Source organism: Mya arenaria, chromosome 1, assembly GCF_026914265.1.
Source record: "Mya arenaria isolate MELC-2E11 chromosome 1, ASM2691426v1".
Classification (NCBI taxonomy): Eukaryota; Metazoa; Mollusca; class Bivalvia; order Myida; family Myidae; genus Mya; species Mya arenaria.
In genome coordinates this window covers 35,955,477-35,974,384 of record NC_069122.1, presented here as the reverse complement: position 1 = coordinate 35,974,384, position 18,908 = coordinate 35,955,477, and the positions used below count along the sequence as shown (strand labels likewise).

At 34.5% G+C, this 18,908-nt stretch overlaps 1 protein-coding gene and 1 long non-coding RNA gene across 3 annotated transcripts; both read right to left on the bottom strand.

Moving 5' to 3' along the window:
* Window positions 1-114: 114 nt before the first annotated feature.
* LOC128233686 (uncharacterized) lies at window positions 115-5,830 on the bottom strand. The gene is made up of 3 exons (XR_008260753.1): window positions 5,698-5,830; window positions 3,466-3,600; window positions 115-3,130 (listed from the first exon to the last, which is right to left on the bottom strand). It is a non-coding gene; the product is annotated as an uncharacterized LOC128233686 (long non-coding RNA).
* A 3,014-nt stretch (window positions 5,831-8,844) lies between these two features.
* Window positions 8,845-15,801, bottom strand: LOC128233677 (heat shock 70 kDa protein 12A-like). Of its 2 annotated transcripts, none has more exons than XM_052947475.1 (10): window positions 15,515-15,801; window positions 15,204-15,251; window positions 14,051-14,186; window positions 13,559-13,707; window positions 12,870-12,949; window positions 12,555-12,696; window positions 11,979-12,129; window positions 11,142-11,276; window positions 10,832-11,040; window positions 8,845-10,541 (listed from the first exon to the last, which is right to left on the bottom strand). In XM_052947475.1, the coding sequence occupies exons 2-10, from the start codon at window positions 15,210-15,212 to the stop codon at window positions 9,831-9,833; spliced, it is 1,722 nt and encodes a 573-aa protein (XP_052803435.1). In that variant the 5' UTR covers window positions 15,213-15,251; window positions 15,515-15,801; the 3' UTR covers window positions 8,845-9,830. The 2 variants fall into 2 exon arrangements, with proteins under 2 accessions (XP_052803435.1, XP_052803442.1); XM_052947482.1 differs by having other exon boundaries at window positions 15,603-15,801.
* Window positions 15,802-18,908: the final 3,107 nt, after the last annotated feature.

The window sequence follows — 18,908 nt, the reverse complement described above, 5'->3', positions numbered from 1 at the left end:
TATAATCTGTAGTTCTTGACTTCTATTGTCGCCTTAAATATTTCAATATTTCTTTATTTCTATATTGCAAATTAAAGGTAAACTGACGATGTAAGTGTATTGAATGTGTTTATTTCTCTTACTATTTATTATATAATAGAAATAGGTTTGTTAGATTTAAGCTAAATGTATGTGTATGCAACTGCATTTTTTTAAAATCGTAAGTTGCATTTTGACAACAATAAAAAAACATTAGTTTGAATATGCTTGATATCAAACACTGAATAAGTGAACAGTATGTTAACGAAAACGAACTCTCATCAGATCAATCTTCGGAATGTGCATCAGAATATTCCTCTGAAATATCTTCATACATCTCAGGTGCAAATGTCGTGGTCTCATTGTTGAATTGATCTTAAAATAGTACCGGTGTAGATGTTATGGCTCCATTGTTAAACTGATCATCAATAAAACCGTCTTCCTCTTTCTTCAACAGTTTAATATACTCTTCCTCCGTCAAGATATCTCCATCTTCAGAATCGTAGCTCATATCTCGTAAAATATCTTCATTAGGCCACTCCTTTTTTATTTTTTGGTTTACAAGAATTTTTGGGAAAAATGTCCACCGGGTCGTCGAACAAAAACAACAGAAAAAGGAAAAAAAGACAGAAAACATACTCTTAAAGGCTGAAAATCAATCAGAGAACAACATAAAAACGTTGAAAATTTATATCATTTACGTGACATTTAAAAAAAATAAACTGCTATTAATGCATGTTTTAATACACTCAAATTTTCAAAGTTCTAATTAAGCATACAGTTTAAATTTTACATACTGTGCATATAAAACATCAATGCAATTGACTTTAAAACATGTTTACATGTATAAACTACACTTTGTATCAAAGATACATTGAATATCACTCAGCAAGACATGTGTTAAGCTTTAAGGGTATGCTAAAGCAAAAGTGAATGCAGATCACTTAAAAACTGACACATATTAAATTGAAAAAAGGGAAGGCGAATTTTACGTATTAAAATACAAAAAAACGCACTGTATTATAACAATACATTACATTTTCTAAATATTGTTTCAGTTATTTCAATATTGGAAAATGTCAATAAAGTGAAATAATTACCAATTGCAGTGTTGTTTTATCTAAATGTTTTGCACACAACTACTGGCATTAGTAACTGTCATTGGCACATGTGTTCAACTCTTTTATTGTTTTTACTCATATTAACCCAAACATGAATAAACATGTAATCTAGAATAAACACAAGCTTTATTTTGACTCGATGACAAGTATTTCCAAACCATTTTGTGATTTAAAATCCATAAACACCACCGACCGAATTTGTGAAACTACTCACCGGTGTCAACTTAGAAATTTTACTTTCGATTTCACATCTCACACTTACTGCACTGCACACATTTGATATTTAACCATAAAATGTTATAAAATGTTTTTCTCACACATAATTTACAGATATTTGTGTCTACTAATTCGATGGCAGCCGCTGACACTTATATTTGTTTTTTATCTATAAACAACAATATTTTCATGGCCTAAATTGGCGGGGAAAAATAACAATCACGTGACAGTTATTGTTTGTAACAATTTACCAATGTTTACTGCTATTGTTATTTTAACAACCCCTGCATATTTTAATTTATTATTTCATACAAAGAATGACTGCTATCGTCAATTCCGCCATTGCCAACGGCGCTGCCATAACAGTTGACTGGCTCACATGCTATTACTATAAATTGGCGAATACGGCTACGGAACAACAAACCTGTCGAGATCTACTGCATTCGTACTGTTATCTGTTCGTATTTCTTTCGTTTCGCACCAAAATTAATACTGTCGGGAAAATAATTTTGAAAAAAAGAGAACTTCATTTTTTATTTTTTTTTGTACTTTTCGGAAAATTAGACCCGTCGGTTTTGTAAACCAATTTATATAAAAGTAGTGACCTTAGATATATCAACACTTTGACCTTGAACTTTTGTCCCCGGTGGTGGTGGTCCATATATAAAAGGCGCCTTTCCAATCATACGACCAGTTGCTACCGGAACTACTTGCGTACCGGGTGGGGGTGCATGTATACCGGAAGTGCCATCTTTCTGGACTTCCTGATGTTTTCAGCTGGTGGTCCACTTTCGAAGGAGCAATTTGATTGGCCATCATCCGTCTCTGAGCAGTTTACATTTTTAAAAGCATCGTAATCAAATGCAGCCGATGCAGCACCAAACATGGTCATACATGGGTGCCGGACTTTCAACAGGTCCCCATGGTCCGATGTCTCCTTGTTTTCCTCTTTCACCATTTGGCCCCTTGAGACCCATTTCCCCTTCTGGTCCTTGAAAGCCAGGTTCATCCATCAGACCAGCTTCTCCATAAAATCTCACGTCACCTGGAACGCCGGCGATTCCCTGGATGCCTTAGAAAATAGACACGAGTTAAATGTAAACAATACAACATTTATGTAGAGCTATAAGTATGTTACAAATGAGATAAACTTATTTTAATATTTTGATTTGATTAAGATTTGAACAAGCTCAGTGTTTCGCAAAATAACATTTATGATAGCCAACTAAGCCATTACAAGATTGTAATGCAATTTGCACTCATCCGATGTGTGTTTAAGCAAATACATACAGTCAAAAGCTATAGCTATTGTATATAACTGAAATATGTTGTCATCATAAACAGCTGCTATATAGCACAGAAGTGTAAAATTTTGGACTAAAAATACGTAAGTTAGTCATTGTAACTAATTATATCCAATAGCAAAAATTAAGTAAAGGGGTATGTTACTTGCTACATATTTTGAATCTAGTTACTCATGAATCATTTGACATTTTTGGTTGCTTTCAGTCGGTTTTATTCCGGTGTAGATGTAACAATGAATTCTGTTTACTACAAACGTAAACAATCAAGCATAACTGGCATCCCCACATCACCTTTGATGCCTGGAGGCCCGGGCATACCAATAAAACCCACATGACCAAGATACCCAGGAGGGCCTCTAAAACCATGTTTGCCATTTACACCAGCCCAGCCTACGTCACCGATAATCCCAGGGATTCCGTCGTATCCAGGGAAACCCTTCTCACCTATCTCGCCCGGGAAGCCGAAAAGACCTGTAAGTAATGAATACACACTAAATAAGATTGCACAATTATAAAAGAAAAAAAAACACTTAGGAAAGGAATAACTTATATAGTAATCGTTCCTGTGTCTGATTTAAGGGCTATTATTTTGAGTGTATCCATATCCAAGAAATATACTAAGGAAACAGAACTACCTCAATAAAATGACGAACAGCAACGACATGTCAAGGACAGGAACAATTGGCCATCGAGAACTTCGTTGAACCATTTAAGTTGATATAACTATTTATATACAGGTTAAGGTTGTAGTGATATCATACATACAACTTTATTCAAGATTTAAAGTAACAAATCGGCTCCAATACCTGGTGGTCCGGGCCAGCCAGGATGCCCGTATGGGCCTGGCGGTCCGCGTAAACCTGGGTTTCCACTGGTGCCTTTGTGGCCTTTCTGACCTCTAGATCAGATTCTGCCTGGTGGGCCTTGGTGTCCAGGGATACCTGACGAGAACAAAATAGTCAGAGCTATCGATGATGCCGGATGGTTGGGACCTTACTCTTGGTGTTGATTGTCCCTTAATAGTGCAATTGAAACTACAGCCAAGTAGTCGAACATTCAAAAACACTCCGTTATTAGAGGCACAAAGCAAGGCGGGTGGGGCAGACATAACTAAACTAGAGACACAAACGTACAAACACATACACAAATACACCACAAGCTTACCACACACCCATCAAAATAGTTGTGCCGATAAATGATGGGAATACCGCTCTGGAACGGTCAGTGGAAAACCACTGGAATCCGATATCATAATACACGCTCTATGTGCCAGAACTCGCTTATTTCCTTTTGGACATATCTTGTACTGGTCCTTGCTTTCTCGTTATGTTAATACGTGTTTAAGAAGAGCTATGGTGAGGAAGTAAGTTATGCCAAACGTTAAATCTTATGCAGGATCATAACAGCGGCTCAATAAAGATATTGCATTAAAAAGATAAAGACATTTCCATTTACAAGTTCTTTGTTAAGACTGCATTGCTGTATAACAGGTAATATACGTCTATCAAAGACAAAACTCACATATGATGATGTAAGACCGCGAGTGCATCATATTTAACGAAACTTGATGCACATATGATGATGGTAGACCAATAGTGCATCATATTTAACAAAACCTAATGCACATATGATGATGAGGACCGCATGTATATCATATTTAGCAAAATGTAATGCACATATGATGATGGGTGACCGCGAGTACATCATATTTAACGAAACATAATACACATATGATGGATGACAGCGAGTACATCAAGTTTAGCAAAACATATTGCACATATGATGATGGTAGACCGCGAGTACATTATATTTACAAAACGTCATGCACATTTTATGATGGTAGACCGCGAGTACATCATATTTCACGAAACTTAATGCACTAATGATGATGGTAGACCGCGAGTACATCATATTTAGCGAAACTTAATGCACTAATGATGATGGTAGACCGCGAGTACAACATATTTAGCGAAACTTAATGCACTAATGATGATGGTAGACCGCCAGTACATCATATTTAGCGAAACTTAATGCACATATGATGATGGTAGACCGCGAGTACATCATATTCAACGAAACTTGATGCACATATGATGATGGCAGACCGCGAGTGTATCATATTTAGCAAAACTTAATGCACAAATGATGATGGAAGACCACGGGTGCATCATATTTAACGAATTTTAATGCACATATGATGATGGTAGATCGCGAGTAAATCATATTTAACAAAACGTAATGCACATATGATGATTGCAGACCGCGAGTGTATCATATTTAGCGAAACTTAATGCACAAAAGATGATGGATGACCGCGAGTACATCATATTTAACAAATTTTAATGCACATATGATGATGGTAGACCGCGAGTACATCATATTTAGCGAAACTTAATGCCAAATGGTAATGGTAGACCATGAATAAATCATATGTAGCGAAATTTAAAGCACATATGATGATGGCAGACCGCGAGTGTATCCTATTTAGCAAAACTTAATGCACAAATGATGATGGAATACCGCGGGTGCATCATATTCAACGAATTTTAATGCACCTATTTTGATGGTAGACCGCGAGTAAATCATATTTATCGAAACTTAATGCACATATGATTATGCTAGACTAGGACTTTATTTAATTTAAAACATATCAATACACTTTTGAGTTATACTTATACGGAAAAAAACAGTAACAAAATGCTTTTGTTGGCGTTGTGTTTTAGGCTTATAAAATCAACCATTATAATTGCGTATAAAAAAACTTAACAATTAGGCATAGTGATTTCTTTACCTTCACATGTAACAATCAATAGAAGACATATAACAGACATTTCACAACTTTGAATGATGTAAGCCTAATATTATATCTTTTAGCCATGAATGAATAGTAGACTTAAGATGCTCGTTTTTTCTTGTTGTTTCTAATATTAATATAATAATATCCAATAGGTTACTATGTTATCAGTGAGCTATATAAGAGCGTTCTATTGAAATTATTTTATTTGATAGTTGGGTTCCCCTATACTAGTAGTTTTTACCTGGGGGACCCGGCTTGCCAACAAAAAGTTCAAGTCTATGATCAACTACCCCTCTCGTACGTCGGCTAAGAACTGAAAAAAACGAAGCAAAAGTTAATCGAATGGTAGATTAATCTGATCCAAAGACATATCATAATCTGCTTTAGCGCAAGCTGTAAAAATCTGCAAGATAGTTAACCTCCTTCAAATTCTTTGGTAAAAATAACACACAGCATAAACTGCTTAAAGTATATTCAGAATGGAAGGCCTTCCGAAAGCACTATCCCATTTCAAAATATAAAAACAAAAGTACTGTTCATTGACATTAACTAAATATAGAGCATCGCCAATGCCACCTAGCATTGGCCTTTAAAACGATAAGGATCTCGTAGGACAAAGATATAAATAACTGCACTACGGACCAAATACGAACTTAGGAAGTAAAGATTTATTTTTTACATAGCACTTAAGGCCAGTTGTAGTGAAATGAGAAAATATTCTTGACGAAAGATCCTTCGGGAGAACACAATCATATTTATGGCGGTGTTGTTTCAACACGAAAGGCACAATAATGTTAATATTGACAGTTTTGGAAGGTGCGCGTTATCCAATCTTGGATTTGCGTGCGAGTATCTGATTCAATGAAATGTTCTGTTCACTATATTAATTCTAATACACACTCCATATGCCCCCCCCCCATTAACCATTGCTTCATACATACATAAGTATAACTCACTGGGCATTAAAATTCCGTTTCATTATCTCATTTACCGGTTGATTTAAAGTCAAAGAGAATGTAGTTTATGTTGTATATTGCAGACATGAATAACGATCGCTCAAACTCACATACGCAAGCAACACACTTGCGCACACTTGTACCTTGAACATATCTTAAACGCTTGATCTAAATAAATTATCATAACAATCGATAATAGGACGAATGCATTCGGCACTCCTCGGCCATTTTTCGCGAAAACAACCTCGGATGTATGCCGGTACACTAGTTGAAGTAGTTCGTAAATGTTTGAATTATATCATTTATTAAATGTTGTGTTTTAGCTTGTATTTGTTGATCTTAGTTTAAATTGATTGCCAGTGAAGTGTATTATTGCAAACAAAATTGCGATTTCCAAGAGTTAAGTCATTAACTTTAACTGCTAAATTGAAATTAAGGACTTAAACATACTAATTTCTGAGTATGTAAACCGTCCAAATACATCCGAGGTTGTTTTCGAGAAAAATGGCCGATGAGCTCCGAATGGGACGGATGAACAGATTCTCGTCACATAGGTGTTATGTCCCGTCATTAAACGTCTTTGTCTTTTATCAATAATTATCGTTATTGTTTCTGATATCGAAAGCCTCGATTAGTTAAACTGTGGTGGATTATCAAAAAAACAAAAACATCAAAGGCTAAGACATATCCATGATTGACTTGGTTAACCTGCGTATCTGGAAATGACGTCATTATGAAATAAGCGTAATTAGAATAAACAAGTGAATAAAGTAAAAACATGAGATATCGTTGTTGATTACGTTTTCAGTGCTGTCACTTCAAAATCGTCTCTGTGGATCTATTATCCATGAAGCGGGTTATACAGATTAATATCAGTGCTTAAGCACGTGCACGCAATTCATATTACATTGGTCGTAAAAGCCATCACGTAAAATAGAATAAAAGCAATATTTTCTAGAAAAAGTAAGCACACTTTGGACAATTCTCTATTTTTGTGACAATGATAGTTAGCCACTCAAATGATAATACTACATTATTGCATTAAATTTAGGTAGAACTAGTCAAACACACGTTTGTCGCAAAATGAATTTAATTAAGGTAAGGAAACAATGGTACTAGTGTTCCGTGCATTGTAACTGACGTAAAAAATCATGTTTTCGCCTTTGTCGAAGATTCCCCTAAAACCATTAACATACATGTATATAAATGACTCATGGAAATAAATAACCGCTTTTTTTAAGCTGTTCCAGGAGGCAGTGTCCACCTTTAATTGCCGTAAATGAACTGTTTATTTTTTTCAAATCGAGGCTGCTGTATTCATAACTAAGAGTTAGTTCCATGCTTCCGGTTAAATGTGTCCTCCCTTTTTTAAGGATCTCACTTTCATAATTTAAAGATTGTAAGATATGTCGTTCATTGATTCAAGAAAGAAAAACAGCTATAACGTCTTTCCTTTTTCCTTATTCCGTTTTACTTCCACCATATGTCGTTCTAGTATTTCTATTTTTAGTTTCCATTCCTGAATCTCATGCTCTTCTTCTGATAGTTTTTCCACTAAAGCTGCAATCTTTGTTTCAAACCCTGTCGGCACTGTATTCGTGTTTTCGATATTCAAAATGACAGACTCCCGCATTAATAAAATGAACACAAATAAACGGCTAACGACACACTACATATATCCATCCTGAGTACTTGCGTTTGGACTAGTGGAAAGAGAACGAGCGAACTAAATTTCGGAAATAAAAAAGTCGGGTAAATTTATATGAAAATTTGGTTAGTTATGTGCTATGTTTTATAAATTGATCCAGATACGAAAATAATGCGTTGATGTGGTGTTTTACGGCGAGGCGATCGGTATCTTAGGGAACTAATTGATGTGAATCTGTCAAGAATTAGTCCGTTCTTAAATTGGGTGTAAGTAGAAATATAACTTTGAACTTGTGTTGTCTTAAAGCTGCACTCTCACAGATTGAACGTTTTGACAACTTTTTTATTTTTTTGTGTTGGAACGAGCTAATTTTTGGCAAAATCCATGGAAACCAATTATATAAGACTGCTGACAAAAAACAGATCGCATATTTTTATGTATAAGTTCAAAAATTGATGTTTTATGCGTTTTTCTTAAACCGTTAGTAACGGTGTAAGCCAAAAAACATTAATGTTCGAACATAATTATGAAAAACTACGATCTGATTTTTGTCAGGAATCTTATATCATTGGTTTGCAGATATTTACGCAAAAATATGCTCTTTCCAAGACAAAAAAAATAAAAAGTTGTTAAAATGGTCAATCTGTGAGGGTACAGCTTACCGTAATGTAAAATAATGAAAATACATGTTTTAAATGTTCGCTTTATGGTCGGGACTTATATAAAAATATCTTTATTGACAGCCTTCCACCATAGAACTTATGGACGGTATTAAAGCCATCGACACATTTACAAGTCTATTTATCTAAACTCATGTCCCAAACACGTGACAAAAAGAGCATGATCACGTATATCATATACATTTTTTAGGCAAACACTATACACTCTAAACAAACATTGATTAGTTAACATTTTATATATTAAAATTGTTTAATACTTAGTATGTTTTACATTTAGATAGTTGATCCAAACACCATACTGAAACAGAATATATACTGTCAACCATATAATAACCCCAAAAAACGTATATTTCATATTTGCATGTTTCTAGATAAAAAAAATAGTTTAGATTTATGGTCAACATTACAATGTATGTAATTTGTCGAGGGAAGATCAGGGACTAATTAACAAAACTTAGTTTGCACAGAAAACTATGGCGAATGTAAATATTAAATCAGTTATTGATAAACAATACTTTTTAAAGCAATATGAAATAACATACTCAACAAAATACAAATAAACCCCATAAACTGTTCAGCCAATATTTCTTGCTGATACACCTTGTTTCTCTCCATCCAAATTTGATAGAATTTCTGAATTGGATTAAATGTGATGAATCAGGCAATGCTTAAATGGTAAATCTCTTTATGGAATAAATCCATTAAAACACAGGACTACATTTTGAAAAGTAAATAAGAAAACTATATCTTCAAAACTGACACAGCAATTAAAACTTAATATAAGAATATCTTAGATGGATTTTTTTTTATATTTAAATGTTCATAATAATCTTTAAATTTATATTTGAAGTTTCAATTGCGATAATCAAAATACATGTAGCCTTCTTATTTCAATATGAAAACAATTTATTACTAAGAAAAATCATTCAAACACATGTGGAACATACTAATGCTAAAATTGAAATTAAATACAACAAAACTGTGCAACATTGCTATATTGAAAATAAAGAAATGTTTCATTTTAATTCATTGTTTTTAAAAGTGTGCATCACTGTTGGAGCTTTGTTAATGCATTCTTGCAATGTTCAGTTTACACCAGGAAGTCGATCTTCAAGTGTTGAACCTTTCCAGTTGAATCTTCTGTTGCCTCAACGTCAATTTCCGTTCCTCCGAAGATGAATCTCACAGTGACCCATCTGTCTTTTCCGCTGCCGGATAGTGGAATTTCCAAGTTTCCGATCTGTTTACACCCTGGATTTGTCGTATACATGGGATTCGTTTCATATGTTGTAAAAATCGGAAAGTACATAGCTTTTTGATTTAATTCTACTGCATGATACCTCTCTTTATACTGTGCCTCACCAACCTTTAGTTTCTGTCCAATTTTCACATGCCTATCAAACAAATCAACACATTTGTCCACTCCATCAAAACACTTCTTTTTAGAACTAACGTGTATTGCTGCATCAAATGTTTGAACCATACTAACACCGTATGTCAATTTGCTTATACGTTCTGTGATCGCGTTGGGGTTGTGTCCAAATATTACAGCCCCTTTTAGTACTGCAAGGCTTGTTTCCCGTGGTACAATTCTTTTCAGAGCTCCGAACTCTTTGCCAATGGCGTGTTGAAGCATAGGCGATTCTGAAAATCCACCTACCATCAAAATAGCTTCTACACCCATGTTTACTGGCAAGCTTAGAATGTTCTTCAAGTGCTCAATAGTGCTTGAAACAGATGAATCGAAAAACTGTCTAGCAACGCTAGCGTCGATCTTGACTTTCTCGTTTGTCATTGACACCTAATAACAGTAAAAAAGATTCTTTATGAAATCATGTTTCATTGATCATTGTGTAATATATATATATTTCTATGTTTGAGTAAAGCAATCAAAGACTTCTAAAATAAAAGTATTGGTAAGTATTGGAAACTGTATTTTCTTTTTTATTGTTATATGTATGTATTGCCTGATCGTGAATCATAACGACTTGCATATATATACATAATTAAAAAGAACATACCATGCTTAAAAAATATTTTAAGACGAAATTGGAAAACACCATGTACCAGTATAACAAGTATAAAGTTTACCGAAGAGGCGTAAACTGTGTCCGTGATGAGGTCACACAAGGCTCGTCCCTGTCGTTTCTCTATTAAGGAACAAAGGGACAGAGGCAGGGGTATAACCGTTTTGCTGTCTTTGTCTGGGGAAATGGACCGCTTCTTGTTTTCGAATCGGCGAAACAAGTCAATGAAATCGTCCAGGTGTTTTTGCTTTAAATCGGCGATTGCGTCGAAGCCTGTACATAAAAATACAAATTTTCAAACTTGATCACACTTCAAATGGCAAAAATGCCGTACGCGCTGTATAAACTATCATATATACAATCATTTATGTTACCTGCAATGTCATTAATGAAACCTTTGAAGTCTTCGTCGACCTTAGTTCCACCCCACGCACCACCGCTCGCCTTAAACAGTTCCTTAACGTCCATCGACTGCATTACTTCATGGACGGTGATGTCTATTGTCCCACCTTAAGGTATAGAATATCTCCTAGCTTATGTACATATCAACAAGACACCATGCTTTCACTATGAATGTAACTTCTTAAGGTATACGATACACGGATACGGGAATTCAGTCTGCCTGGTGATCAAACAATTTTGGTATCATTTAAAAGCGTATTAAATGTAGAACAATTATATGTAGACACTATACTGAATATCATTTCACAAACACTTTTCCTTTGCCCTTGAAAACTGCAACCTTTTTGATTGCAAGAGCATTTTCATAGTAATTAAGAGCAAACAATACAAACTACAATGAATTAACATTAAAAGTTGTTTATTGAAAATTATAAAAATGTATTCAGCCTTTTAATTCAATTTATTGCAAAAAAATGGTTAATTGAACTATCCGAGAACTAGCTGATATGATGGTTGGATGCCTTAAACGACACACACACACACACAAAAGGTACAGTAGTATCAACTTGAACAACATCAATAACAAAATTGTTATAGTCGTTATTTAATTTTATTAAAATTACTACACTACTGAACGATAATATATCTTAGCGTAGCATTCAGAATTTTTGTCAATTCAAGATTGATTATGTTCAGACTTCGCGATTATCTGAGCATTGACAAATATATTGATATTCATTTGTGAAAAATGGTATATAAATACACTATAGTCTGGGGCTACGTGTATCTATGGCATCGGCCAGTTATACCTCCCGCGTCCAAAACCAGATATCTCTGTCCAGCTTTCATTTTGCCGAGCGACGTTTCATTTCCGCTTCGTTCGATTGGTAGATGGCGACAAAACAATGACGCTGCCTCTGGTTCAAGAGCAACAGTGAGCTTTTTTTCTTCGATACCAGCCTAAAGGAAAAAAGCAAATATGTGCCAAACACTAAACATAATACATTTCTGCACGCATTGTACTCTCATCCAAAATGAATGCTTTCTTCAAAGTTGATAATAATGTTAGATAAGATTGTTAATCATTCAATATATTCATACACTATTCACGTATTGCCCTATCGAAAAAGATAAAGAACGACGATATATCAGATGTTTTCAAAATTGATCAATTAAAAAATACATGGTATCTGCGATTTATATTTACTCAATCTTTAGATTACATTTCCTTCATAAACCAAATGCTAATACATATTTCCTTTCATGTCCTCTGCACACCACATTGTATCGAGTGTTTAATAGTCGATTAACAGTTCTAAAAATACCCACATTGTGTTGAAAGCTCTTTATCGTTTGTTTATTTATCGTTTATGACTTTTGAATACCAGTGTAGCGGCTTCTCTCATAAACTGTTTGGCAGCATTATCCCAGATAGCTGGCACAGTCAACACCCAGTGTATCTCATTCTCTCGTATTGTGCCAGAAATTCTGTCGTTTGAAACCCGCCAAAGGTCGTCCTTGAGCCATCTTCAAGTAAAAAAAGTAGAATTTGTTTGTAACATATATTGACCGTATATTATTGACATATATCAACCGTATATTCATAACAGAAGTGCACTTTTAATGCATATATACATGCTGCAGTGTTATTTGATAAAAAGCGTACACATTTAATATGTCTGTGCAACTAGTTGACTTACTTGATTGCTAGTGCAAACACAGTTTTTGCAGATAGATGACGACTGTTTTCGTCCTCAATAAGCATATCCCGTTCGATTTTCTGAAACAAAATGGGAGTACCTCAAATTAACATCGAAAGCTTAGTTTGTTTGTAACGAGTTGCTTGAAAATACTTGGGTGACATATTGTTTTTAAATCAGAATTTTTCAAACGCTTTCGATTCGTGTTGAAACTAATGTTTTAAGATACAGCTATTTCAATCAGCCATATGGCCGACATGTTGACGCGAAATACCAGCATTTTATGTCAGTGTTTGTTTCATCAATATATTCTACAAATGTTTACAAAATCATTTCAAATTTTAAAATAATTGTACTCAAACGAGTGCACAAACTTCTATTCAATAAGATACGAAATGACACAATCATTGAATGGTAAAACGTAAATTGCCTGATATCTAATTACCCGAAGTATTGCCAAATATTGATTGTAATTAACATGATCAAGTTATTTACGTATGGGGATTTCTATAAAGTAAGTAATAAATAACTTTTATGTATAAATATTGGAACGGCACACAGACTGAAAATATGAATATATTGATGTATTACAGCACAGAGAATTGGGTTAGAAAGTACAAACAACATGATGTGAAAGCGGATGAATTCCATAAATTAAATTTTCTCTCTTACTCTGGACATGTACTTGCCTGGTTCCACAATTTCATTTTAAATCTTTTAAAGAAGTAGTACGAATCATGCTCCTCTTCATCTATCAGTTCTGCGTATCTTGTCTCCGCCTCAAAGCCAAATGCCTCTAAGGTTCTTCCATCGGGCTTTATCAAAACCGTTGTTGGTCCTTACCAAAAGAACGCATATGTGCGTTTAATAATTAAAACAAAAGACTATACGAATAAGTTAGATTATGTTAATTCTCTGCATGTAATGGAGGAATTGATGAAAATAATATATTGAACCAAGTCTTTATTTCGTCATAAGTTTATCTCCTTTCATTAGTTTTTTTTATGAAATTCAAATTTAGTGCAGCGGCTCAAAGTCATGTAAGTTTATCTCTGAAAGGACTCAAATAACTGAAAAGAAATTGCCTGTAAATGACTGCATTCATAAAAAACGCCGTTTAGCAGTAAATGCATTGTTAAAACGCACGCCATTAGATTGTTATATAATTATACATTACATACCTTTCGTCGATTCATGTCCCTGCCACTGTTTTGCTGATATCTGTGTTGGATCATTTTCGTATTCATGAAGTAAAGAGAACGCCCAACTCGAGTACGTCGTACCGAAATCTATGGCCGCAACCAGCATTGGTTTCGACTGTTTTAAAAAGTGGTATCTTGAGAAATCTGCGTCGAATCGTACAAAAAAATCTCAAGGATAGTATGTTAATGGCCTAACGAATAAATAATATCGAGTCTATTTGACAATAAGCTGAGGCGGATCCAGAATTTGACGCTAGAGAAGAGGGGATGGAGACCGCGGCGTACTCTAACCACATTGGCATTTAACAATATAGGATCCCAATGTCTCATGAGGTCAGGTTTTCGGCACAGAGATATTTTGACTGAAATGTTGCATTCTAGTGCATTCTTAACACAATAATACTACAAAGCTTTGGCAACACGCTCTTTGAAATAGACCGCACTAAAAGTAATAGAGGGCAGCACATTAAACTATCAATACCAATGACATAATTTTCATAACGGTCTCATAATTGCTCTTTTTAACGTGATTGTGAAGATATATGGTATCTTAGAGAAGCACTCTCGAATCCGTTTCCTGGGTTTTAATCAGAGCTGGATCCACTTTGAGAGGCCAGTAGAAAGTATCCCTGGTAGAATCGAATCCACAACCTCTTGGATCAAAGGCGGACACCTATACCATTAGACCACTGTCACCGTCTCACCACATAATACAAGTATTAATAAATATAGGAAGTTCAAAGAAATGATCTGCTACTAAATCTTTACCTGTGTAACGTGCGAGCCAAACAAACAAACAAATATCAGTTAGCCGAGCTTTCTGGCGTAATGAAACACCAACAGATCCCTTCAGGGAAAAGTATGCTCGACCCTGAAGGGGTCCATTGGTATTTATATACACTAACTTCTCTATTCTCACATAGCCCGGGCTTAGCTAATTTGCATATTACCAACCAAGTTTACATCCGGTATGAACGTACTTCCGTTTATACGGAATATTATTATGAACGCACCTTCGGCCGCTTACAGCGGACCGTTACACCTGTATAAGATACATGTATATATGTTCATATATCATATATTTGTGTAATGATAAGTTCTTTTCAATAGAGTGATTCGAATGTGTACTTACAAGAGACATGTTGGAATTCCTTTGTCTTTATTGTCGTCGATTTGGAATCTGGAAATAAAAATGGAAATTATATTTGAAAACAATGTTATTCCACTTTACTTTCTATTTTTCTATAAATCCTCCAGTCCTTTACGATTTGATGATAACATGTAGATACATGACACGACGCGTTATTCCATTTGTTTTATACTTCCTCTTTCGATATACATTTTACATGCAATGCAATACGGCCCATTTTCTTTCACAAGCACATATATTATTGTTAATCATGTTGCCAACATTTAAATATTATTCCTTTGCTGCTTGTTTACCTTAAGCGATCCTTTATTTAAACTCCATCAGTCCGGTTATTTCAAGTTCAACTTATCTTAACAGGAAGTAAGTTAAGAAAATACCTACCAAATTCATTGAAAGTACCTGTTGACGATTTCTTGAAAAAAGATCCTACTGAGTTTAAAAGTATGCGTCCAAACATGCACTTAATGCTTTAAATACTGGCACGGATCGTTGAAAGAAATAGAATGGAACAATGCAAATAACTGCTGAAATCTTATCCTCATGGCCTCGAAGTTTATAGTTGATACTATACAAGCGACAATCTGTTATCTATGAAGGCTAAACATTGAATAATCATGTGTTTATATTTTATTGGTCTGTTTATATCACTAGCAGATCCGGGGTGGGGGCACCCGGCGCCCCTCCCCCTCAAATCGTCAAGGTTAACATTTTATTTCAATATAGGTGAAAAAAAGTAATGAAAGACCGCAAAATTCACAATTTCGGTCTAAAGATTGTTAAAATTTTGCTTGGGAGTTACCCACAAACTCCACTGCCAACCCTTTAAACCAAATAAATTTAGATTCTAAAGGAGGGGGGCAAGTAAAAAGGGTTACATTCTTAAACGACGCCCCCTCTAACGTCGATCCTGGATCCGACCCTGTACATCGTTTTTGTTTATTTTTAGAACCAAATTCTTTATCTCCATACACTATTAAATGATAGATGTTTACCAGACTGTTGAGTTACTTCACCTCACCAACTCTGTAAGGCATAGCCAAATACAGGCTTCTTGATGATGATTCGGTTTCTGTTTAATATTGTTTATATTATGATATAGTTTGCTGATGACATTCTGATAATATGTCATTAAATTAAAACATAAAAGGGATACAAGTTTTAAGTGTCGAAAAAAACAACAGTATCCAACATTAGTCTATTTAATTTAGTAAATTATAAAACATCGTTAAATGAATATTTTGTATACATAGACACTGGATTGACATTTCGTGGTTAGTTTAATATTCTGCTTTCGAAAGGAGTTTTCTTGAACTGCCAGGATATACAATTACAATGACCATATTGACTTGAAACATAAGGCTGTTTTAACGTCATTTTGAACAGCCATATATATGTAGGTCTATATGTAGATGTATATAACGTATTTCAAAATGATATTTCAGACTTGGAAGACCTCTCCAGATAACTTTGATTATTTTATTATTTATTTTACCAGCGCTCAACCTATTACAAAACCTATATGCGTTTCAATAAAGATTTTTATCGTAAATTAAAATTATCTTAGTGTCATAGTTTCATTATTTTATTACATATTTGAGTGACTTGAACTCGAGTCAGCATTGAAAATGAACACCAAATTGAGTAAATAAAAATAGTTGATGTACATATATTGTAAATCTTTATGCAGGTTTAAGATAATTGAAGTTACCACTAAAATCCTTTATTGAAACGGCCCCTAGGTAGCAGCTGAACATAAAACGAATGATGAACACGTAACTGTGTCAGATGAAGTTAAATGTGTATGGTCGTGTTTAAAATGAGTAAATGTGTTGCTCCGGTTTGATAAGCATAGGTAGTCAGGATTTTTATTTATGTATCTATTCTTTTAGTACTTCAAAATCATTTATACGTTGGTTCTTTATTCTGTATATTCTTTAAAATCATTCTAGCTTTGTGAGGCTTATACATTTAAGTAAAATATTGCTTTACTAATAGATATTATTACAAGTAATAGGTTGAGCGCTGGTAAAAGCGGTCAAAAATCCTTCTACAGATGGTTTCAATTTAAGTATACTATCCTATTTTTCTTTATAAATGATCTCATGTATCTAAAACAACCAACAATGGACTTTTACTCTAATTGTTTAGCATTTTAATACATATGTGTATATTTGGATAAGAAAACTTAAAACTTACCTTTGTATGACATTTAAACGAGTATTTAACATTGATATAAAACTAAATAATGTATACACACGGTATGTCTAGAGTAATCGGAGCCATCAAATCACTTTAACCGTTTTAAAGAAAAGTTGAAGAAAAAAAGCCAATTAATGAGTCAGTGTCTGCAAAAGCGGTGTGGCTTTATCTTAAACAGAAACGTAATATATATATAATAAGGATATCGTATTCCACTGAGTTTTTCAAACTACACATTGTTCTTTTTAGAAGTCTAGCAAGCCATATTCGAAGACCGAGTTGCCTCATTAACAATACGTCGTAGCCGAATATTTAGCTTAATCCGTCGTTACATAGACTTAAGGAGTGGAAGACGGAGAGGTAGTTGAAAGACGAACATTTAAACCTCAAACTGGTGCAACTGTGACATAAAACATTGCTTACACCATTGTTTTTACGCGATTCAGTTCCTCGCGTTAGATTCTTTGAATCATCCAATATTCAACGTTTCTTTTGAAATGCCGAGCATCGGAATTAGAAAGTAGAGTTGAATACTTGACATTGTAATTGCTTTATGAGGCTGAGTTGTAATGGATATAACACTCGCAAAATGATGTTTCATTCATTATAAACCTGTGGAACAACACACGCAAGCAATCACATGTACGCAAACCACGCATTCTACATCTACATCTACTAACGCAACTCTTAATGCAAGTTGCTTATCAGAGAAATCTACACGACAGAGACAACGGAACTGTGTCTGCCCTTCCCCTGAGATATTGAAATCTTGCTATTACAATGAAGACTCAGAAAGTAACCAGGAAGTGCATCAATGTAACAACCAGCCCCGGACCCGCCTCACCCGCCTCCAAAGATGATATGCCACCGTTTTAAATCGGTGTTTAATTCTACTGGTGTTTTGTATTGTTTTGCTGACAGCGAGAAAAGGCCTGCAAATGCATTTCTACCAGCGCGTCAACAAAAACTATACACTAAGCATCTGTCGTATCAGAATGTTTCTTTCTGCCTTTTTTACCTGCCACATCAAAAGACCAAAATACTTACTGAAACTTGATACTAAGAATTATACTATTACAGCTTGGAGTTTGTTCCATTTATATCGGACTTCAATTATTAACAAAAATTTGGATCATAAGCGGAGCGTATAGCAAGCTTATCATTGCCGCCCTAATCGACGTTACGCGCCAATTAGTAAGGATTGCCGCCCTAGTGAGGATGATATATTTGAGGTCAACGTCTGTTATCTTGAAACATTAATATTAAAGCGATGGAATTACTAATTATTTTTATTCTGATAATGCAAATGAATGATGAGCCGAAAACTACTGCTGAAATCATTGTTTTAATAATGTTAAAAATGGAAATGTAGAAGATATAGTCTAGGACACAAAATCTTTTTGTAACCCAAAAACACAATTGAAAATTAATTGTTAAATTTATTGTGTATATAAAAGTATTAATTGTTCCTAAACAACTAAAGCGAAA

Bases quoted from the DNA above. Each gene is read 5' to 3' on its own strand.
- LOC128233677 (XM_052947475.1), bottom strand. The intron at 11,041-11,141 runs GTAACATAAATG...TTTTATGTACAG, and splicing joins TTTCATTAATGACATTGCAG to GCTTCGACGCAATCGCCGAT. The intron at 10,542-10,831 runs GTAAACTTTATA...TACTGTTATTAG, and splicing joins ACACAGTTTACGCCTCTTCG to GTGTCAATGACAAACGAGAA.